Source organism: Pleurodeles waltl, chromosome 9 (genome assembly GCF_031143425.1).
Source record: "Pleurodeles waltl isolate 20211129_DDA chromosome 9, aPleWal1.hap1.20221129, whole genome shotgun sequence".
Lineage (NCBI taxonomy): Eukaryota > Metazoa > Chordata > Amphibia > Caudata > Salamandridae > Pleurodeles > Pleurodeles waltl.
This window is the reverse complement of record NC_090448.1, coordinates 1,089,767,291-1,089,792,034: the sequence shown is the minus strand read 5'-3', so window position 1 is coordinate 1,089,792,034 and position 24,744 is coordinate 1,089,767,291. Positions and strand designations below refer to the sequence as shown.

The following is a 24,744-nucleotide window of genomic DNA, read 5'->3' as shown; positions in this document are numbered from 1 at the left end:
TTAAAGTCCACCTTAGACAAAACAACAACTTCCGCAAATTGAGTCAACTTTTCATAGCATACAGCACTCCGAGGAAAGGCTATCCTTTATCGAAACAGAGCATAGCTTGATGGATATCCTGCGCTATTCAATTATGTCACCAGAGAGCTGGCATGCTATTACAGACAACAGTGCGTGCTCATTCTACAAGAACTATGGGGGTCATTTTGACCCCGGCGGGTGGCGGTCGCCGCCCGCCTGGAGGGAACCGCCATATGGCCGCTCCGCGGTCGAAAGACCGCGGAGGCCATTCTGGCTTTCCCGCTGGGCTGGCGGGCGACCGCCAGAAGGCCGCCCGCCAGCCCAGCGGGAAACCCCTCCCCACGAGGAAGCCGGCTCCGAATGGAGCCGGCGGAGTGGGCATGTGCGACGGGTGCAGTTTGCACCCGTCGCGTATTTCAGTGTCTGCTAGGCAGACACTGAAATACACAGTGGGGCCCTCTTACGGGGGCCCCTGCCGTGCCCATGCCATTGGCATGGGCACGGCAGGGGCCCCCAGGGGCCCCGCGGCACCCCCTACCGCCATCCTGTTCCTGGCGGGCGAACCGCCAGGAACAGGATGGCGGTAGGGGGTGTCAGAATCCCCCATGGCGGCGCAGCAAGCTGCGCCGCCATGGGGGATTCCAAGGGCAGCGGTAAACCGGCGGGAGACCGCCGGTTTACCCTTTCTGGCCGCGGCAGAACCGCCGCGGTCAGAATGCCCTTTGGAGCACCGCCGGTCTGTCGGCGGTGCTCCCGTGGCCGGTGACCCTGGCGGTCACCGGCCGCCAGGGTCTGAATCAGGCCCTATGTCTACTTCAACTGCCTTATTTGCCTCTGTGTCATTACAGGAAATATACAGGTGAGCAACCTGGAAGAATAGATACACCTTTACTCAGCATTACTGGTTGGAAGCTGCAGGTCACAGAGATGCTGCAGTAGGCCAAGCAGTACTACCACATCTTTTACAATGAAGGGGAGCCATTACATTCAACTATTCCCACCACCCACTAATCTGTAACTCACATTTTGCTTTGTTTCTGTATATATTTCTGTGACTGTATGATAGATAACTATATGTGTGTTTCTATCCCTATATGAATGTATCTTAAACTTAATGCAAAAATCTGATATACAACTGCTATTTAATCTGATTCAGGCATGTGAACCTATGAAGAATCCAATACTGAAGTAAGAAAATAAGTTACTTGCCTGTCACTGTAGTACTCCAGTATTGGAATCTTTCATAGATTCACATGCGAACCACCTCCCCTCCCCTGTGAAGCTTACATTCTCTTTCATAGGATGCCCATTTACACTTGTGCGCTTAAAATCTGAGGGACTGGAGCTTCTCACAGGAATGTTCCAAAGGGTGGAGCAACCTGATTGGAACTTAAGTTTAGTCTCCACTTTGTTTTGCAAACGACTAGAATATGTTACTAAACTGAAAAGGCTAGGGCCTTTTCAGTCTATGCTGATCACTGAACTGCTTTTTCTAAGGCATCGTGGGACTCCCATCTCGACAATGGGGAATGATTTGAGCATGTGAATCTATGAAAGTTTCTAATACTGGAGAACTACAATTACAAGAAAGTAAATTATATTCTTTCCTTAAAGGAGCACGCTCTACCGAATTTAGCAGGACACAGAAAAGAATCCTAGCGCCTGCCACAAACTGCCCCTAAATTTTGTATCTAGGGCACAAAGGAGTTAAAGGTGTGGGGGTGCTGCAGTTTCCCCAAAATAATTTTGCAGGTGGCCAGCTGGATAATGAGCTATATATAGGCCTTTAATTTTTTGTATTTATATTGTTGCATTTGCTTCTGACAAATTGCTGATTTTTTTTTTTTTTTTATCTTCCTGATTGCAAAGTAAGGCAATTTCGCAATGTGCGCCATATTACAATCGTATAGTTTGAAAGGAAAGGCTGTAGGATATCAAATGGTTTCTAACAAGGGTTGTCAACTGGTCGATTTTCTATCAGCACCACCGATATTTGAATGTCCCTGCCCTCACCAAAATAAGCAAAATCACCTAAAGCCGGTATATGTCAAGCAGCAAATATGAATAGAAAACACTTTTACGTGTGTTCTAGAGCTGCGTTAATGATCCTCGATTAATAAGTAACGGAAACAAAGGCAGAAAAGTAATGTTATAAAGCCTTTTCAGACTCTTAAAAACAACAAGTGGGGTATTTTTCTCTTGGAAAGGTGGCACCCCTATTACTAACGCACATCACAATTTAACTAAATACTTGTAAATTGACTTTATAAATATTTCAGAGTAGATCAGCAATTAGGAAAGAACAAATGAGGCACTTCTTTTATGTAGTTTTAAAATGTAATGGAAACAAACATCCAAACAAAGACACTTTACTTTTGTCATGTGCAAATGTATACGGAGAAATTTGAATTACACGTTAACTTTTGTGCCCCATACAGGTTTAGCATGGAAATTGCATGGCTGGTACAAATTTAGTGCCCATTTCATTCCAAAATGTGCCCTGTAAAGGGGAGTACCATGTCACACGATTGTTTAGACATATATCTGGGGTAATGTTCACTACTAGACACACAGTACTCCCTGTCATTCTCCTGCTGAATGAGAAATGCTCATTTGCCACACTGGTTTGATGCGTAGTGCTTGGGTTTTTCAAAACTCCTACTACTTGATTAATGGTTTAACACTGATGACAGCACCCCCCCTCTCTGAAATCTCTTCCAGCGTCACAGCTAGGACATAAGTAAAAGTTAAGACAGTAAATTCGTGGATTTTTTAAAAGAATTAGAATTGTAAGTGCCACCTGGCAGTGGGGAAATGGTGTTGCCAGTGCATCGTGTCATTGGTTTTTCACATATCAACCATTCAGGTGGTTTAGAGTTTCACTGAACAAAGTTCAGTGGTCAGTGAAATTATCCACTTGCCTTCAACGATATGTATTTTTTTAAACAAATAACAAGTTCTGTATTAATCTAAGGTTTAAAAGTAGAGCAAAATGACAGCATTTTACAAAGGCCATAAAGTGCGCCTTGCTTTCATTTAGGCTCCACACCTACATATCGTGTTTCTGGACAAAACACCTCCCTTCCTCAGGGTTTCACTTGAGCCAAAAGTATAAACATAACAATGTGTTGATCATGTCCAAACACACTTAACTGCAAAACTGCTAGGCTCGTCATTTCACCTATTCCATCTCCTCATTCACAAAGCATTTAGGTCAGTGGGTTGTCCTTACACAGAAACCCACAGCAATTAACCAGCCATAGCTTGGCGTGTAGTGTGCCAGAAAAAATACAATTTTTTATTTAGCTGAAATTCATCATTAGCCTGATGTTATTGGAATTATCATTAAGAAAGATGGCATATTTTTGTGGCCTTTCCAAATAATAAAGGTACCATCAATGAATCTCAGCTCAGGATGTACATGCTGAGAAAAAAAGCATAGCATTTCAAATGACAACATATACATGTTGTTACCAACCCATCATGATACTCTAGCAGCACGGTGCATACTTGCATCCCATCTCAGTACCACATATTTGTAAAACTAAGATATACAATTAAAAGTGAAATAGTTGGGAATAAGAACAAATGTGTTCATTTGTAGTAACAGCTGTTAATGGACATGCAAACTAACTAATCTTGGTGTAAGAAAGTATTTAAATGATTTGATACCATTAAGGTGTCTAATACATGTAGTGAGGGAGGTAACATCTAGTGTTACTAGCTACATATCTGCTTCCTAATTAATTTAATCTATTCTTTTGAAAAAATAATCAATTGTTTCGTTCAAATAAGATGAGAGATTTTTGTACTCTTGTGGAGAGAAAATTTTCGATCAAATTACCAATGGCAGCCTCAATGGTTCTTTGCTAAGGATTCCCAAACAACACTAAGCAAAATACATTCATTTTTAGATTCATAGGGCCTTATTATGAGTTATTACGAGTTTAGACCGTCTGCCGAACTTCCGATGGGGAGGTTGGCTACCTCCCTACCGGACCCATTAAGAGTTTCCCACTACCTCGGTTTCTGCCCTCTGGCCTAGTAGGAAACAGCCTACAGCATTGTCTCCTGCTTGTAATTGAGCCAGTGGCAATGCTGTAGGATGCAGGGTGCACCAGCACCCTCGCCTGCCCCCGTTCTCTACCAGCCTTTTCAAGGAAGTGCTCCCGCCATGAAATGGCTGGCGGAAGACGAGGTTGCAATCCCCGGGGCTGCATGCTGTGCTGCTTGAGGCGCTGCCCTGGCGGATTAGGACCACCGCAACTGCCGGGATCTTTGATCCTGGCAGTGCTGGCGGTCCCACTGCAGCACGACCGCTATTGTTAAAATATGGTACTCGGACCGCCGCATTAGAGGCGGTCCGACCGCCATCCGTGTGTCTGATGGTGTAATGACTGCCAGACTCATAATGGGGCCCATAGTCTTTTTGATCTGTGCGACATTCTCTTTCTTTCCTGTCCTTAATTTCATTTTATAGTTCTCTTTTTACTTTAGCAAAGATGGCCTTTACCTCTTTGTTTGATAAACATTCTTCAAGTTCTAATTTTAGTGCTTCCAGTTTCTCCCTAAACTCCCTTGCACTGTGACAGCAAAATTAATCAACGTTTTTATTAAAGCCAAAGAGGAGTCATTGTTTACACTTTCCCATTCTGTTTGTAGTTCTGCGTCCTCATGTGGAATACTTCATAATCCTCAGTCCCCTAGTGGCTCCTCCCACCTCAAGATAGCTACATAGTTTTGTGTGCTCCCACTATTTTAGCAGTTCTTGTTGCCTAAGTTTTACAAACTATTTCTTTTTTCTTTAACATTAAACGGAGTAAGGGAGTCATCTTTTGAGGTGTTTAGATTCGGTTTACAAAAAACAGATGCTCTAGTACTTTCTAACACATGATTTGCTGCCAATTTGTAAGTCTGGGACAAGTGGAAAAATATAAGCGAAGCAGGATTTTCAAGCTGGAAAACTGTGCTGACCCACCAAATTAGTGTCAATGAGGAGAACTACCAGGCAGTTTTAGAATTAAAAAAGATCATGTGAACAATTGGGCTGCGGGAGGAGTTAAGTACGAAGGGCTCACTTTCCAGTCGGCCACTTAGCCCGCTCAGCCACCGGATGCTTATTACCACACTGAGTGCCTTTGCGTCTCAGGAATCCTCTTGAGCCACATAATATTTATAGAAGAGCATTTTACTATAAGTCTCATAAATCTTCGCTCACAATCATCGCGCTGAAGTAAATATACATTTCTACTGGTGTGGTGGAAAGTGAAAGATAGGTAATTGGAAAACACTGTGCCAACAGTTTCTTACTTACCAACATTTCCACGGCATAAAGTCCGGAGTAAATTAAATTATTCACTTCTCAGCAAAGATACGTGTTTTTGTTTTATGTGAGTTCCTCATTTCAAGTTTTCAAAGAAGCACAAAAGTAATCAACTAACAAAGCCCATAAAGTGCATTTAGGCTTCACTTCAACAAGGCATGTTTCAGCAGAAACATCTCTTCCCCTGGGTTTCACTGGAGCAAAATGTGTACTTACGGTTAATTAGAAAATTGTAATTGTGTCAGTGGGTTCAGCAGCTTAAATTGTATGACCATCGTCAATGCTGTAACTTTGTATTCATGAACACTTGAGATGCTTCTGTTACACTTCTCCATACAACTAAACTTCAGTCTGAGTAGACCAGCATAATGTCATTAGTAAGTGTTGGAAAGTGTATACATAGGACAGGAGAAGCAATGTTCTCTATGTAGCTCTATGTTTACAGGTTGTTTGCTGTTCATTCAACCTGCACACGTAGAGTTAGGCCTACTGCAAACCGGCAGGGTTTTGTAAATTAAGCAAGAAGTCCCTGAGAGGAGTAATAGTGCAATTTTGCTTGCAGGGATTTCTGAGTTTTTTTTATCCTCACATTACAATATTACTAGAGACTGCAATTATTGATAGGATGTTTCTTGGATAGTGGATCCTGTTATTGTTGTAGACAAATGATTAACACTTTTATTGACTCAATCTGCAGTCTTCTAATCATGCAGTTTAATGCACAACCTGTTATTGTAAAGTTGTTGTATAAGTGTGAGAAAGTAGCCTCTTTCTAGCATGGTTACCCCCATTTTTGGCCTGTTTGTCAGTGTGTTTGACTGTGTCACTGGGATCCTGCTAGCCAGGACCCCAGTGCTTATGGTTTTTGGCCTGTTTGTCACTATGTTTGACTGTTTGTCGGTATAATTGACTGTGTCACTGGGATCCTGCTAACCTGGACCCCAGGGCTTATGCTCTCTCTTTTCCTAAATCTGTCACTACATAGTGGTAATCCAGTATTTCATCCCAAATTGGCATACTGGTTCCCGCTTATAAGTCCCTAGTATATGGTACTTAGGTACCCATGGCATCAGGGTTCCAGGAGATCCCTATGGGCTGCAGCATTACTTTTGCCACCCATAGGGAGCCCATGCAAAGGCTTCTACAGGACTGCCATTGCAGCCTGTGTGAAATGGTGCATGCAGCATTTCGCAGCCATTTACACTGCACCAGGTCACTTATTAGTCACCTATATGTCAGGCATTCCAACCCTGACAGCTGGGTGCAAAAAAATACCTGTGTGTGAGGGCACCCCTGCACTAGCAGAGGTGCCCCCACATCGTCTAGGATCATTTTCCCAGACTTCGTAAGTACGAGGATGGCATTTTACGCATGCACTGGACATAGGTCAATACCTGTGTCCAACTTCACAATGGTAACTCCGAATATGGCCAGGTAAGGTGTCTAACATCTGGTAACTGTTTTCCTGGGCTCTGGGGTGGGTTCTATCACTTACCTTTGGTGTTTTCTTACACTCCCAGCGCCCCTCTACACACTACACTTGCCTAGGTGGTAGACCGAATTTCACATTCCACAGTTTTAGTATATGGTTTGTGTTCCCCCTAGGCCCATTACAACCTATTGTGATTTTCACTATTTGCACTATTTTCCAACTGTTTTTACAGCTATTTCTGCATTCTAGGGTATATACTGTGTATATTACTTACCTCCTAAGGAAGTATAGTCTATAAGGTATTTTTGGCATTGTGTCACTAAAAATACCTTTATTTTTGTAACACTGTAATTTTTGTAACTAAGTACCTTTATTTTTGTAACACTGAGTATTTTCTTTCATGTGTGTGAGTACTGTGTGACTACTGTGGTATTGCAAGAGCTTTGCATGTCTCCTAGGTACGCCTTGGCTGCTCAGCTACATCTACCCCTAGACAGCATGGCTTCTAGACACTGACTACATTTCACTAATAAAGGATTACTGGACCTGGTATAAGGTGTAAGTACCTTTGGTACCCACTACAAACTAGGTCAGCCTCCTACAATAATTATGTATTAAAACATCAGTTCTAATTTTTAGCCTTTTTCTTCAAGCCAGATTGGATATTTTTACCAGCTAACCATAGTTTTATTTCTGATGGGTACTTTTACATACAGATTCCTCATGTCATGACTCTCCAGGGCCAGACTGAAAACGACAATTTCGGAACAACTTTCATGCTCTGTGAACTGGTGCTAAGGCTGCAACTTGACACCAAGACCTCCCCGTTGTATTGTTGTGGTGGAGCGATATATGGTGTCACCTTGTCAATTTGTTGCCAATCTATTTTTCTGCACCCCTCAATGCTGATGGCAAGTTAATCTCTCCTGGAATTTAGTTTTAAAAAATGTGTTTTTACAATGCCTTCGAAAAATGTTTGAAAAGGGTAGGACCATATAGATGTCATTCATGCCGCTCTGAGGGATTTTTTTCAAATTTGCCATGAGGACTGTTCTTGGAGTATGAATCCTGTACATGCCTCATAGTCTGCTTCTACTGGTGCGATCATGCATGCAACAGCTATTGAGGACCTGGCGTAAACTTCTTTTATGCCTCAAATCTGTAAAAAGTCAACTGAGTTGTCACCTCTTCAGATGGGTACAGAGATGTGGATTCATCCCTGGAGAAGTTTTCAAATACTAAGTTTATAAAAGTACTCAGTCGAGGATTCTTCTTTCTCGCAAAGTCGCTCCTGGTAATGGGACAGGTTTGGCGGGTGGGCACCTCACCTCCAACCTCAATGTCATCTTTGTTACCTGCTCTACAAGTGCTCGACACCAGTGGCCACTCTGTTTCTCTTCTTTGTTGGGTTCTGCTGGACCCACTCTCACCTTCCCTAGCTCCTGGCACTTACTCCACACAAGTGGTGGCTTTTACCCAGCCCTTGCTTGCTATGGTCCAGCCTTCTCTGGCTTCCTCTGATGTTCTCCCAGGCCCCTAGGTGCTTGAGAGATCTGCATCTGTATCTCTATTGACAGCCTCTGCTTCGGTACCAGACAACTCCACTGATGCTCCTGCCATAGTCCCAGTCCCAGCAGCCCTTCTTTTGCTGGTAGTCTGCTGTTGATGCTGGTTCTGAAGTCATCCATAGTGCTGGTTCTGGATCCACTTTCGAAATCACCTAGGTCCGAGGCAGTTTTGTGCTAGGCGTAAGGCTGGATAAAGAGCTGTCTTGATTTGCCTACTGCCAACTGATTTAAGCTTGTCTGGATGATGAAGGGTGATACCCTGAAACCGATCTCAGGATACTTGTTTCCAGTCCAGGGAATACCTGGCTTGGCAGTTCAGACTGGTCTGTTCCCATGGGTAACAGTGTCAAGACTGATTTGTATATGGCTAGGTCCAAATTGGGGTGGGATGGTGGGCAAAACAACTATGGATTAAACCCACATCTTTGTGACTGGGGGTGAATGTTTGCATTGTTCAGCCTTCCATTCATCATCTTTCTTTTTGCTTCTGATTTGCACGCTGATCACATGCAAGCTTCTTTACTCCAGTATTGGAACTTTCATAGATTCACATGCTTGAATCATTCCCCGTCGTCGAGATGGGAGTCCCGGTATAATTTTCATAAGTAATGTTAAAACATATTGAAGAGAAAAAAGCCCTAGGCCTCTTCAATTTGATAGTCTATCAGAGTCATTTTGTGAAAAAGGACCAAACTTGATCTTCCACCAATCAGGCGACAGCACCCTTCAGAACCTCCTGAGAGAAGCTCTAGCACCTCAGATTTTCTACCGCACGTCGTGCTAGGGAGTCTCCTCAGAGCTCTGCTCTGTTTTCACACCTTTATTCAGCTCTTTTTCTCTCAGAGAAACTAAATTATTTTGATTTGTCAGCTATTTTTCAACTATGTCTGACAAGGAAAAGAAAAGTCTCTTTAGGGACTGCAAGACTTGTGGGAAGAAAAGACTTCATTCTGAAGATCCTCATCAAGATTGCATTTACTGCCTCTATCCAGATCATTCAGCCAAGGACTGTAAGATTTGCCGTACTATTTCTTCTAAAACCTTAAAGGATAGAGAAGGCAGATTACTAATATGGCTGCAGAAACTGAAGCATAGGAAGGATCCAGTTTCTGATTCTGAGAGTGAGGAATCATCCACTTCCAAGAGATCAACTAAAAGAGCAAGATCACGCTCTAGATCTCCCTCACAAACCTCAAGGAAAGCCCTCAAAAAGACTGCTTCAGGGTCTTATAAGGGTCGCAGCCCATCTTCTTCCCCAACTAGACTCGTAAGTAAAGAGGGGAAAAAACATTCTTCCAGTTCTGAGAGGCACAGGAAATCCTCATCTGTTCCACCATCTGTGCCTTTCAAAAAGCCATCTTCTGTGACTGGAAAAAAGGCCTCGTCGACGGATTCCCCGTCGACGGCACCGTCGGTGGGCGCATTGCCGACGACTCCAACTACTTTAGGTGTTCCGTCGTCCACGGCTCCGTCGGCGACATCGTCGATGAGTACACCACCGTCGGCGAGAACTACAACGACGACTTCAGCGTCGACGACCGTCTACACCTCTTCATCGTCGACGGCGCTGATGTCAGTATCTGCTTTACCGTCGACGAGGACTTTGTCGACGGTAGACTCGTCGGCGAAGCTTGCGGCTATTAAAATAACAGTGCGTCCAGCATCGACGGCACCGTCTACGACAAAGTCAGTTTACACGTCGTCGACGAGATCGTCGACGACACCGTCGACGAGGGAAAAATACCAAAAACGAACAGAAACTTTAACTCCAACCCACACTTCACCTAGTAAGGTATCCTCTCTGGTACCAGTACATCTTTTAGAGGGAGATGATGATTCAGATGAAGATGGGCCTTTTGGTACGGCCCACAGCCCCTCTGAATTGAATGTAAAATATCAGGAAGAGGAGGAATATGAGGAAGCTTATGATCCCCAGGCTTCCTTGGAGCATCAGCAGTATCAACAGGGAACGTATATCCCTTCCGACCTGCTTACTGGCCTTAGAGCCATGTTGGTGGATTATAACAGGTTTCCTCCACAAGGTGAACAGCCTCATCCATCGCCCATTTCTGGTCCCTCTACTCCCCATCAAAGACCGACGACTTTGCATCTCACAGATGTGGCTACCCCAGACATGACAATTCCCCAGGACACTGACATTTCAGATGGAGATCAAGAAGAAGGAGAGCTTATAGATTCTCATTCAGAGTGGGACGAGTATATTATTCCTGCTCCATCTTCTCCTTCTCATTCGAAGGTGGAGTCCCCACCTGAAGACATTGGAGGTTTTCACAATCTCTTAGAGAGGGCAGCCAAGTGCTTTGTATTACCGCTACCTACGAAGCAAACAGATTGTTTCCTTTTTGATTTTAAAGAGCCCTTCCAGAAGTCTGTGCGTTCCATCCCGATGGTGAACTACTTGTGGGAAGAAGGCCTTAAAGTCATGACTAATCCAGCAACAGTCACAGCAGTTTTACCACGTCTGGATAAGAAATACAAAGCTCCTGATGATGCCCCAACAAGCTTGACAGGCCATCCTCCTCCAGATTCCGTAGTAGCTCAAGCGGCTCAAAGAAGATCGAAGAATCCTTCTGCTCCAATTTCTGCGCCCCCAGATAAGGAGGGTAGAAGGCTAGACAACATAGGAAAAAGATTTTCTTCTATGGCCAGCTTAGTACTTAGAGCTGCCAATTCCTTGGCTATTTTGTCTCGATACGACAGGCAGCTTTGGGCAGATATTGCACCTTTCATTAGTCAACTGCCGGAAGACGTAAAATCAGAGGCAAATAAGACTGTGCAAGAGGGTCAACGCGCGTCTGCAGAGCTTATAGACTGCGCAATGGACATAGCGACCACTGCTTTCAGACAGCTTGCAGGCGCTGCTGTATTAAGAAGACAGGGCTGGCTCAAAGCCACTTCATTTCGTCCAGAAGTCCAGAATAAGATCCTAGACTTACCTTTTGATGGCCAAGCGTTATTTGGGAAACATGTGGACGAAACCCTACAGTCAATTAAAACGGACACGGACACTGCAAGGTCACTAGGGACCCTCCAATATCGGAAATCGTCCTTTCGCCCTAGGGGGCGCGGCCAGCCCTCTTACAGAGGAGTGTATCAACAACAGAGATACTCTTCCTATCCGTCATCTTCACAACAATTTCGGCCATACTATTCCCAGAGACAACCGGCCCAACCAGCCTATAATAGACCGGCAGGCCGTGGACGCTCAACCCGCCCTGCTAAGGATGCAGCTCGTAGAACCTGATGTCTTCGAGGCGCCGGCTACGCCCAGTCTTCCTCCTGTCACCCTGGGCGGAAGAATTTCCTTATTTCTCAATCAATGGCAAACCATTACGTCAGACAAGTGGGTCCTACAATTAGTGGAACGGGGCCATACTTTAGAATTGGTCCAGAAACCTCCCCCCAACCCTCCCCGCAGGGCTCCTTCAAGATACCCTCAACAACTCAAAGAAAGGTCTACAAGCTCCTTCTCAAGGGAGCTATAGAGAAGGTGCCGCGGGATCAACAAGGAACAGGATTCTATTCCAGGTTCTTCATAATTCGAAAAAAGTGGAAGGATTGGAGACCGATCCTCGATTTAAGGCAACTAAATGTATACCTAAAGAAGCAATCATTTCGAATGATCAGCCTGCAAGACGTCCTTCTGCGTCTCAATCAAAGAGATTTTATGTCATCGCTAGACCTCAAGGACGCATACTTCCACATACCAATCCACCCTGCCCACAGAAAGTATCTGAGATTTACCGTAGCCGGGAGCCATTATCAATATCGCGTCCTTCCCTTCGGGCTCAAATCAGCCCCAAGAATATTTACCAAATGCCTAGCACCAGTGGCAGCCTTTCTCAGGAGAAGAAAGCACCAGGTCTTTCCATACTTAGACGACTGGTTAATAAAGGCAAAGACTTACACAGGAGCACAGAAGTCAACAAGAAAGTGCGTTTCCTTGCTGACCAATCTCGGATTCACGATCAACTGGGAGAAGTCCAACCCTCTACCAGGCCGCAGTATTACTTTTCTGGGAGCAAAACTGAACACGGAATCCGGCATCGCATGTCCCACGTTAGAGAGACAACAAAGGTTACTAACCCTAGGGAGTTTCATACAAAGAAGACGAAAGGTTACAGTCCGTCTCTTCAAATCACTATTGGGCATGATGTCTTCATGCATACCTCTGATCCCTCTGTGTCGGCTAAAAATGTGCCCCTTGCAGGAGCAGCTAAACCGTCAATGGCTTCAAGTATCAGGAACTTTCGAAGACCAGATACAAATTACTCCGATAATGATCAAAACTCTCAAGTGGTGGTCTCAAAAGCATCATCTCTCCATCGGTCTCTCGTTTCTTCAACAGCCAGCCCCGTGGACCATAACAACAGATGCCTCACTGGAAGGCTGGGGCGCAGTATTACAGGACCTGAAAATAAGTGGCAGATGGTCAACTCATCTGGCATCAAGGCATATCAATTGGCTAGAACTCAGGGCAGTGCACCTTGCTTTACAAGCGTTTCTCCCAAGAATCCATGGATCGCAAGTGGTGATAAGAACGGACAACACCACTACGATGCACTATCTCAACAAACAAGGAGGTACAAGATCTCTCACTCTCTCCAGGGAAGCCCAAGCGATCTGGAACTGGGCCTCGCAGCAAGGCGTCACATTATCGGCGGTGCACTTGCCGGGAATAAACAACAAAGCAGCAGATGCACTCAGCAGACAGAAATCGGAATGCCACAAGTGGGAATTAGACCAGACGGTACTCACCCAGATTTTTTCCCAGTGGGGAACACCAACAGTGGATCTGTTTGCGAGGAAGGACAACGCCAAATGCCAGTTCTTCGCAAGTTGGCATCACCAAAAGGGATCTTGGGGGAATGCGTTTTCGATAGTCTGGTCAGACATCTTTGCTTACGCCTTTCCTCCCATTCCGTTGATCCCAAGGGTCCTCACGAAGATGAAAACAGAACCGTGCACCCTCATACTGATAGCCCCGTACTGGCCGCGCCAACAGTGGTTCACAGAGCTCCTCATTCTCTCAGTCAAGCCTCATATCCCGCTGGAGCCGTTACCTCATTTACTAACAATGAACAACGGCCAAGTTCGACACCCCGATCCACACTCAATGCGGTTAGCGGCATGGCTCCTCACCACAGAGAATTTGCGCATTTAAATATCCCACAGGACTGCAGAGATATTTTGTCACAGGCCAGAGCGGATAGCACTAACAAGGCGTATCAGTGTAAATGGAGGAGATTCTGTGCCTGGTGTCATCAACGTCAAATTGACCCTTTTCTTTCACTACCAGAAGAGATTTTGCCGTATCTCTTAGAGTTAGCTCGATCTGGCCTAGCACACTCGTCCATTAAAGTTCATGTAGCAGCCATAGCTGCATACAGATGTTCAGAAGACACACCCTCGCTCTTCTCTTCTCGGCTGATTAAGAGATTTCTAAAGGGGCTGTTCAGGGTTTACCCTCCTTTCAGACCTCCACCTCCTTCGTGGAACCTGAACATTGTTTTGGCACAACTGATGAAGCATCCTTTTGAACCGATCCACCGTGCTTCCCTCAAACATTTATTGTGAAAGGTTGCCTTATTGATAGCTCTTACATCAGCTAGGCGGGTCAGTGAGGTACAAGCGCTCTCCATCCAAGAGCCATTCCTACAGTTTAAACAAGATAGACTACTAACGCGCACTAACCCGCATTTTATTCCAAAGGTTCCGTCAGACTTTCACATTAACAAACCTTTGGTCTTCAAGTCTTTTTTCCCTCATCCATCTACTCCAGCAGAGAGGGCATTACACTCTCTAGACGTGAAAAGATGCGTTCAATTTTATTTGGACAGGACAAAAGCTTTTCGACGCTCTAATCAGCTATTTGTGGCGTACAGTGCCCCTAGGAAGGGTTACCCGCTATCCAAGCAGAGTATTTCAAGATGGATCGCCTCTGCTATTCGCTTCTGCCATCAGGCAGCGGGCAAACCTTTGCAGTCAGCTGTGCATGCTCACTCGACGAGAAAAGTCTCATCGTCAGCGGCACTGTTTGCCGGAGTGCCACTGCAAGACATATGTAGGGCAGCAACATGGAAGAGCTGTCATACCTTTACTAAGCACTATTGCTTGGAGTCCCTCTTGCATGGAGAGGTAGCAGTGGGCCAAGCGGTTCTCAGGAATCTCTTCAGGTGAAGGTGAGCCATTTCTCCTACATCCCTCCATCCTAGAAAAGGTATGCACATCAAAAAAAAAAAAAAAAAAGAGAAGAAATGTATCTAAAGATAATAGAACACTATCATAATCCCATAGTAAGCGGGTTATCAGATGTTGATCAGCTTACATTACTGTCTCATGTTTTAATACTAGTTTGTTATTTAAATTTCAGCATGTATCTTCACAGAAATATCCCTATTTATATTAGAGATAAAAACATACCGTTATTTATAGATATATACGTGTGTATAGATAGATGTGTATATATGTATATCTATATATAGATATATATGTAGGGACATATGTCAGTAAACTCATATACTTCATCACTTTATACATGAGGATGATAAGGTTTTCTGGTCTAAGATAACCTATTATTAAAAGGGTTGTCATTTTACAATGTGCATACTTATTGCTTTCTACTCTGATTCAAGCATGTGAATCTATGAAAGTTCCAATACTGGAGTAAGAAAATACGTTTCTTACCTGTAACTGTAGTTCTCCAGTATTGGAATCTTTCATAGATTCACATGCGACCCACCCACCTCCCCGGAGAAGCTCACTTCACCTCTTTCTTTCTAGTAGTACATAGACTCATTGTAATATACGCACTTGTGCGTGGAAAATCTGAGGTGCTAGAGCTTCTCTCAGGAGGTTCTGAAGGGTGCTGTCGCCTGATTGGTGGAAGATCAAGTTTGGTCCTTTTTCACAAAATGACTCTGATAGACTATCAAATTGAAGAGGCCTAGGGCTTTTTTCTCTTCAATATGTTTTAACATTACTTATGAAAATTATACCGGGACTCCCATCTCGACGACGGGGAATGATTCAAGCATGTGAATCTATGAAAGATTCCAATACTGGAGAACTACAGTTACAGGTAAGTAACTTATTTTCTTCTTATTCACATTCTGAGGCCCTTTTTGAGAGTCTTCAAAGCAGCAGTGACTTGAACACTTCTACTGAGCTAGGGATTGATTGTCCCTCAGAGTTCCTTTCCAATCACATTCTTACTTGTATACCTTATGCAAGGCACCTGAAGTACTAGAATTGCCTTTGTGTTGCAGAGTTTAAGGCTACTAACCTATTGATTGAATTGTCGCTGTCCAGTTCTTTCACATCTGAAACCATATTGCCATATTTTAATGAGGCCCTCTGAGATCCTTTAGTGCGGCCTTGGTTTATACAAGCTGCTGCCTGTGCTGTCCACTGCCTGTTTGCTCACTATCATTGTCATCATTGTCCTTGCAATCCAAACCATTTTTCGTCTCATATTTTGCATGATGGTTTAGTGATTCAAGCTGCAAGATTAATACTGCTTCCTTTTCCTCCTCTCAATATGACATGGAGGCACAATGGATCGAGACAGTGTGAAAGAAATGATTTTCATTGGGAATGTGGCTCTTTGCACATTCTATGGTATTTCCACTTCTCTCTGTCCATTTGAGAGGCCACTTCACTGAAGCAGTTTGCGGTGGCTTTGGGGCTTCCAAGCAGATTCTTAAATCAGATCTTGACACAGAGATTTACAGGACAGCTCAATGGGTTCCTCATTAACCATTGGTAGACAGGGTTAGATGCATTTTGCTGGTCTAACAGAAGACATAAATGCAAACCTGATGGATACATTATTTAATGGTTCCTTCCTTTTGTAAGAAAAATGGCTAGTATAGTCTTGGATGGGGGTCAGTGATACCACAGCACTGCCTCATCTTGGAGCTTGAAATCTTGTGCGTGACTGCCCAATCAGAGGCTTAGTAGATCCAGTTACTAGACTAGTATACAGTATTTAAGGCAATATCATCCTTCCTAGCTTGGCTGACTGCTATCTGTGCCTTCCTGTGGCTTTGGGAGTGTGGTGTTTTTAAGGGGTACCAAGACCATCTGCAGCAGCCTTCTTCCTCCTCCTTTCTGGCTTCCTCAGAGAGGCAATTTAAATGCATGCTTGTAGGGGTATTTACCTCTTGTGAGAAGGAAGGCCGTTCCCACATGATTTGTTGGCAGGCCTTTTGGCTTTTGGATTGTATATGAGAATTCATCCCCATCTTCCAGTAGTCCATATGCTTAAGTCTGTTTCTTTTCTGTCCTTCCATGATGTCTTCTGCTGCAGGAAGCATCTCACATGAAGATGTCAGAAAGTGGGTTCCAGTCTTCAAGGGTTCCCTCTTCTTATTGAGGTGCACATATAGCTGATCTAGCACAGGTCATTTTAGTTCTTAAATCTGGGGTTTGTCTGAGTCGTCCTTCAGAATGTATTTCATTCTTCTATCTCACAAACTCATAGACAAATTTTGTGCTCTTTAGTAGGTTTCCTCAGTTTTCAACTTGGAGTTTCACTATTTGCGTGGGGGCCAACGCTTCATATTTTCATGCTCAGAATTAGTGACAATAATGCATCTTCGTCAATCGGGGATATAGGTGTTCCTGTGTCTCATCCATTTGTTAATGGCTGTAGGTTCGCTGTGGCCAAGTTTGTATTTGTCCTCTGGGCACAGTACATCTCTGCTCATATATCTTTTCTTCAGCCACTTCATATCTTCACCTTTTGTTTATTCACAGTGCCTCTCTTTGACTAGGCTATTGTTAGGTGCTTTTCATTTCCTCACCCCAAGGAGGGTCTGGTGCTTTTAAGACTTTTTGGTTATTTCATAAGAAGAGACCTGTGGGCAGGATGAGAGAGTGGTTGTGTTCCCAGTGTCTTGTATATTGAAAAATATGGCTTTTAGGGACTGAGCTTTCAAAGGCTTATTGACTTTCATTGATGTGGCCAGTTGGCTGAGCACAGGAGCAGGAAATCTTACTTAGCATCCTCTCACCTTCATATGGTGGTATCTTCTTGTTGAGGCATATTAGTCTGTTCTCTCAAAGAAACAACCTTAAGTTGACTTTGTCTTCCGTGGAAGGGTTGTCAAGGCTGTGGTGCCCTGCCTGTTAAACCTTCAGATCTCAAGGGGACATCCTTCTTAGAGCATACTTTGTGATTACACTCTTCCATTCTCTGCTGCTTTATAACTGGGAGCAGCTTCGTCATAGTTGGGGGCGTCTGTTTTTACTTGCAACAAGTCGATTGTAGGTGTGGCACACAATTCTGTTCTGCTTCTGTTTATGATGAATTGCCTCTAGTTTTGAAGGGGCAGGTTCGACATATGAACATTTAGGCAAGTTTGTATCATGGCAGACTAAGTGGATACAACCTGAGCTCTGTGGTTACCGCTAGTGTGTTGAACGCCGTCTTGGTTACATGTAGCCACTATGTCTGGACTGTGTATGACAGACTATGGGCACTTTTGTATTTATTATGCTGATGAGGTGGATATTCTTTGGGCAACACCATCAGTTGTGGTACACTTCATGATGTCTTTGAAAGGGAAGTTTGCAGGGTTTTCTTTTTTTTCCTCTCTGGTGGGTTTTATTTTCATTGTAAAGGTTGCTTGCATGTTCTTCTTTGCTGCTTATCATGCTTTAGTGATGCTTGGTTGGTCCTTGTTTATTGATGGGCTCATTGGTAAAGCTTATGCACAGCTACCTCCATGGCTGTCCTACTTGTAACTGTGCTGTTTCTGTTATTCATGTCTGTTTGGTGCATTTCAAATGTAGTTTTCAGTGGGTGCATCCATCCTTTGTTTTATTATGTTGAACTTTTTGATGCTGTCCACATGAGTAAATAGATTTACTAGAAGGATCATTACCAAAAGGTAGATTGCCTATTAATTTGGAAATTCTATTTTTCAGAATTAAAACTGACAAGAATATATCACTGTTGCATAATCAGGGTTGTGCAGGTGTGGGATGTCAATATAGTATAAAAAGGAAACTTTTTGACTAATTGATCAGGTTCACAGTATGATAAATAATAAAGCTGCAAATGCTTTAATGGAAGGAGGTCTTTATTTGTGTCAGTAGAGTTTGTGTTCAAGAATAAGTACCATTTCACCAAATCAATTTGATCTGGACCAATCCAGTCATGTGCTTGTCTTTACAGGTGGGAACTCAGCTAATTAAAGAGGATCATTATGCTCAGAAAGCAATCCAAGCTAAGGTGATGGAGCTGGACAATAAGTGGTTGAAGCTCAACAACAAGATGGCGGAAAGAGGAGACAAGCTGAGACAGGCTGGGCAGCAAGAGCAGCTCATGGAACTACTACAGGTCAGGGAGCAACCTTTACTGTGCCATACTGTGATGTGAGCTCAGGCTGGGAACGATGTCAGTGTTAGCATTCAGCTTAAAGCATTTTCATATGTTATTTTTGTTGATTTTCAAAAAGGTAAAAACAGCAAGATCCACAAGTATTTTCAATTGATAGATAAATTTCCTTTACTCACACATTCATCTGATAAAAGTTACTTGCGAATGTAATTTTTGTCTTTAAATGCTCAAAAAGGAAACAATAATAATTATTCACTAAAAAAACAAAGGTTACAGGGACTTTAAAATTAGGTTCAGAATTTACACGCACAGACTCATAGAAATTCAGCTGTTAGAGTAATTTCAAGTAACTATAACTCGCGCCCCGGCCATGCACAGTTTTCTCGTTAATAAATGTATTGCTAATGTTACAGTGTTAATATCAATGATGCCATAGAAAATGTGATGAATGATGCCATATAGGGGGTAATTAGCTGTGCATGGCAAGGGCGCGAGTTATAGTTACCTTAGGGCATGGTTCCCAACCTTTTGACTTCTGTGGGCCCACAGTTTATTATTAATGGAAACCGGGGACCACCACTGAATCATTATTGGAATCCAGAGACCCTCAGTGAGTCATTACTGAAAGCCAGGGACCCAGGCCTAAACATAGTTAATGATTTGAACCGCAAAACAGTACACAAAAAATACAGAAACAAGCATTCCATAAAAAACATACAGAAATGCTAACACATTTTATTTAATTTGTAAACAAATAAAATAAAGAAAAATAATTTCATTAGGAAGGTTGGAGCTTTTTTTAAATTCAATTGAAGCCACACATTGTCCATACTATAGTCTGTTTGATGCACTTGCACTGCTTCCACGAATCAACCTGAGAATACTATTTAATTTTTTGCCTCCAATTTCAAATTACTTGAAATAACACTTAACAGCTGAATCTCTATGGTTTTGTGAGTGTACATTCTGAATCTTACTATGATGTCCCTGTAACCTTTGTTTTTTTTTAGCAAATTGCTAAGGTTTTTGAATGCTAATTTCTAACCATAACTTCTCTTCCAGGGGATCCTCATCAAAGTCATAAACATTGAATATTCCCGCCCTTGTGCGGGGACCCCGGAGCATACATAAAATACACACATGTAAAAGTATGAAATATGCACGAAAAATATATATATAGCATTTTTAGTAGACAATTTTCATACCAAACTCATGTAAACGTGTGTACAACAGCAATGCAGACTATATTCATAAACAGGCTAAAATGCTTTATTTCTATGGAGTTTTCTTTTTTTTTTAAGACAGTCCCTTTCAAAATTACAATAAGAGAAAAACTTTCCAAAAGCCCCGTAGCTGGGCCCAGGGAAAGAAGCAGTAGCAACATCAGTGAAAAAAGAGAAAAAACTACATTGAAAACAATGGAGCATTATTAGCCAATAGGCTGCATGCAGGTTAACACAGGAGAACCATAAAATTCTGGCACCGTGCCTTTAAGACCCTGAGCACCTCCAGTATCCCACCATGCCTCAGGAGTGAAGGAGAGGTGACAGTTGGTTCACAGTTAGGTCAGTTCTTTTTTCCAGCTTCTTCTGAGAGGATCCTGGAGCATTGAGCTCTCTGAGTTTTTCTCAGGAAAATATTTAAAAACAGCGTTTTTTCGACCTTCACTCGACATTTCACACTTTTGTCTGAGTCAAGGGATTTTTTCCTGACTGGAAAATGCCTTCTCTTTTTGTGAAGTGCCCTTCCTGTGGGAAGAAGAAGGCCCAGTCAGATCCACACTCTCTCTGCATTGCGTGTTTGCCTCAGAGTCACTGCCCTGACACTGGCAGACACTGCAAGAACATGTCAAAAAGAACTCTGAAGGACAGGGAGAAGATCAGACTTCATGGTCTTTATGAGAGGCAGAAGACATCGTCCTCTTCGCTCCCCAGGCAGCCAACAAGCCATTCTCAGGAGAGACAGGCTAGATCGACGTCAGCTGGTAGGAAGGTGTCTGTTTGTTCCCTGTCGACGTCATCGCTGCCACCGTCACATCGTCATAGATCGCTGTCAACGGCGACCCGACCGACGTCGAGGGATACGACGTCGAAGGTACATAGCCATCATAAGGACAGATCTCCGTTGACGGCAACCCATCGATCAACCTTGAGCCAGCACCGGCATGCTCATTCGCCGTCAAAGGCCTCAGACTCCTCGACGGCACGGAAGACGACGTCGAGATCGCCTCAACGGCGAGAGCAACATCCGTCGGCGGCGGCCCATCACTTGACGGCGAGGCACACGACGTCGAGCAGGTCACGGTCAAGGGACCACCGGTCACCGTTGAGTCGCTAGACGTCGAGACCAGAGCAGTTGCCCATCTCACAGGGAGAAGAGCGTCGGCTAACGCCGGCTGATAAGAACACTCCAACAAGTCCAGTGGTCTCCATAAGGAATGGTTCATCTGGGCGGTCGAGAGTCGCTTCGTCAGGGCACATCTTGCCCATCAACTTATCGGCAAGGTGGTTGGAGAGTCTTAATAAAACAACTGCTTCTCCAGACTCGCAATACTCGACTGAACGGGCTCGTTCTGCGTCTCGCCAGTCTGCCACTAGGCCTCGGTGCGCTGCAACAAGATCTCGGAGCAGGTCACGCTCCCAGAGAAGATCCAGATCAAGATCACGCCGTCACAGAAGGTCTCCTTCTTGGTCCACATCGTCGGGGTCTTCAGTAAGAGGGTATTCCCCGACTCTAACGGATTCTCCACCAGCTAGAGTTTCCCTGGTGGACGACATCACAACTTTTAACGAGGTGCTTCTCAGGGGAGCACAAAAACTGAATATTGAGGTCCCGGAGCCTTCAACCTCCTCATCCGTAATCTTTGAAACCCTGCAACACAGGGTGGTTTCCAAGAAATTGTTACCGCTGGCGCCTGGTCTTCTACATCAACCATGGACACCTTTTTAGCACCAGCCAACCTCCGATCAGCTCCTGCTAGGATCTTAAAGAAATACAAGGCACCTGATCAAGATCCTTTGTTTCTCAGGACTGATCCACTGCCAGACTCAGTCATATTGGCCGCAACCCAGAAGACGCACTCAGTGGCATCATCCTCCACGGTTCCACCGGACAAGGAGAGTAGACACCTGGACTCTCTGGGGAGGAAGATGTGTGGCATGGCGGCTTCCATGATGAAGGTCTCCAGCGCCTCCGCACTCCTAGGCAGATACGATCGCTCACTCTGGGACTCACTGAGCAGGTTTACAGAAAAGCTGCCTAGAGAGGACAGGCAGGATTTTCAGGAGATCCTTCAGGAGGGAAGTCTGGTCTCCAATCAGGTCATCAGTGCGGCAGCAGATGGTGCAGACTTAGCGGCACATGGTTACGCGCATGGGGTCTGTGCGAGAAGGTCTTCCTGGCTAAGACTCACAGTGTTGAAGCAGGAAGTGCAGCAGCGTATCCTAAACCTTTCGTTTAACGGAAACTCGCTTTTTGGAACCCACACAGATGAGGAGATGGCGCGTATGAAAGCGGAGGTGGACACCATGAGGGCAGTGGGCCTCCAGAGAAGGAAAGACTTCAGGCAAAGATATAGGCCTTACGACAGGTGCCCGTTCCAACAGAGGGTTCAAACCCCTCATTGGCCCCAGAGGCCACAACAGAAAGAAGGGCGTCCACTCTTCCAGGCTCGTAAAACCACAAGAGACCGAGGGTCAAGCAGACCTCAGCAGTCTACCCCCAAAGCTCCTGCAAAACAATGAGAATTTGCTTCCCTTAATACCGTGCACCACTCCGGTTGGGGGAAGTATCACAGCGTTCATTCACGAGTGGCGTGGCATAACAAAAGACAAATGGGTGCTGAACATTGTAGAGAATGGGTACTCTCTTCTTTTCCGGCAACCTCCTCCTCACTTGCCACCAACCAAATGCAATCCGCCTCACATGAGCTTATTACGCATAGAGGCTCATGCTCTGTTACATAAAAAAACAATAGAAAAGATTCCAGTCGCACACAGAGGGAAAGGGCTGTACTCCCGCTATTTTCTAGTAGCAAAGAAGGGTCGGGAAGGAGTTTTCAGACTGATTCTAGACTTGAGGCTCCTGAACAAGTACATAAAGAAGCAAAAGTTCAGGATGCTGGCTCTCCACCAAATTTTCCCTCAACTGCATCGAGGATACTGGATGTGCTCCATAGGTCTGCAAGATGCGTATTTTCATATCCCGATCATTCCCAAACATCGGAAATTCCTAAGATTTCTGATAACCTCCCAACTCTATCAGTTCAAGGTGCTTCCTTTCGGCCTAAATCTGCCCCTCGTGTTTACTCCAAATGTGTAGCAACGGTAGCGGCGCATTTAAGGAAGCAGAAGATCTTCATTTATCCTTACCTAGACGACTGGCTACTGAAAGCCTCCTCTCCGGAGCAGGCGAAAAACCATCTGGACATTGTGCTCAGTGTTTTCCGATCTCTAGGTCTACAAGTCAACTACCAAAAGTCCACCCTCATTTCAACACAAACCCTCCACTACCTGGGAGCAATACTGAAGACAGAGCTTGAAAGAGTGTATCCTTCGGAGGAACGACTGTTATCAATAAGGAGGAAGTGTCAAGACCTTCTGAGCTCCCACGCACCTACGGCCCGCCAGGTGACATCTCTGTTGGGCTCCATGGCCTCTTGCATTTTCATTGTCCCGAACGCCGATTGCATATGAGGCCTCTTCAAGAGGCTCTGGAGAACAACTGGAACCGGCACACAGGCCACTGGGAGGACAGAATGCTTCTTCCGATAGGAGCACGACAATCGTTACGATGGTGGATGCACAGACATCACCTGTCAGTAGGAGTTCCTTTTCATCAGCCGATCCCGTCCGACACTCTGGTAACGGATGCGTCGCTTCAGGCCTGGGGAGCTCATCTGGGTTCCCTTGAAGCTCAGGGTCTGTGGTCCAACAAAGAAAAAGCGTACCACATCAACCTGCTGGAGCTCAGAGCAGTTCATCTGGCTCTCAAGTCTTTTGCTCCATTGATTCAGGGGAAATCTCTCCTAGTACAAACGGACAATACAACGACAATGTATTATCTGAACAAACAAGGAGGAACGAGATCCCTGCCCCTGTCTCGGGAGTCTCAGGCCATTTGGCATTGGCTCTTAGCAAGGGGAATGTCTCTTACAGCAATTCACCTCCCAGGGCAGCAAAACGTGGAAGCGGACTTCCTAAGCAGAACCCTCGAGGACGCCCACGATTGGGTTCTTCACGACGAGGTCGTCGAAGACATCTTCGTTCAATGGGGTCGGCCTCAGTTAGATCTCTTCGCAGACGGGGTAAACAAGAAATGCCCAGACTTCGCATCCAGGTTCTACCTTCCGGGAACTCGAGGGAATACCCTATTGATCGATTCGTCAGCGATATTTCTCTATGCCTTTCCACCGATTCTCCTCTGTAAGGAAATGGCTCCCTGTTGCAATTACCCCCCACTTTTTGCCTGATACTGATGCTGACTTGACTGAGAAGTGTGCTGGGACCCTGCTAACCATGCCCCAGCACCAGTGTTCTTTCACCTAAAATGTACCATTGTCTCCACAACTGGCACAACCCTGGCACCCAGGTAAGTCCCTTGTAACTGGTACCCCTGGTACCAAGGGCCCTGATGCCAGGGAAGGTCTCTAAGGGCTGCAGCATGTCTTATGCCACCCTAGGGACCCCTCACTCAGCACAGACACACTGCTTGCCAGCTTGTGTGTGCTGGTGGAGAGAAAATGACTAAGTCGACATGGCACTCCCCTCAGGGTGCCATGCCAACCTCACACTGCCTATAGGTATAGATAAGTCACCCCTCTAGCAGGCCTTACAGCCCTAAGACAGGGTGCACTATACCGTAGGTGAGGGCATAAGTGCATGAGCACTATGCCCCTACAGTGTCTAAGCAAAACCTTAGACATTTTAAGTGCAGGGTAGCCATAAGAGTATATGGTCTGGGAGTCTGTCATGCACGAACTCCACAGCACCATAATGGCTACACTGAAAACTGGGAATCATATACTTGGTAT

At 44.8% G+C, this 24,744-nt stretch overlaps 1 protein-coding gene across 1 annotated transcript in view; it reads left to right on the top strand.

Moving 5' to 3' along the window:
- The window catches only part of SPTBN5 (spectrin beta, non-erythrocytic 5), a 1,780,873-nt gene that overhangs the window by 531,807 nt on the left and 1,224,322 nt on the right, over positions 1 to 24,744 (top strand). The window contains exon 24 of the mRNA XM_069208774.1: positions 18,549 to 18,713. Coding sequence (XP_069064875.1) covers positions 18,549 to 18,713 — 165 coding nt within the window. The remainder of the gene's footprint in view (positions 1 to 18,548; positions 18,714 to 24,744) is intronic.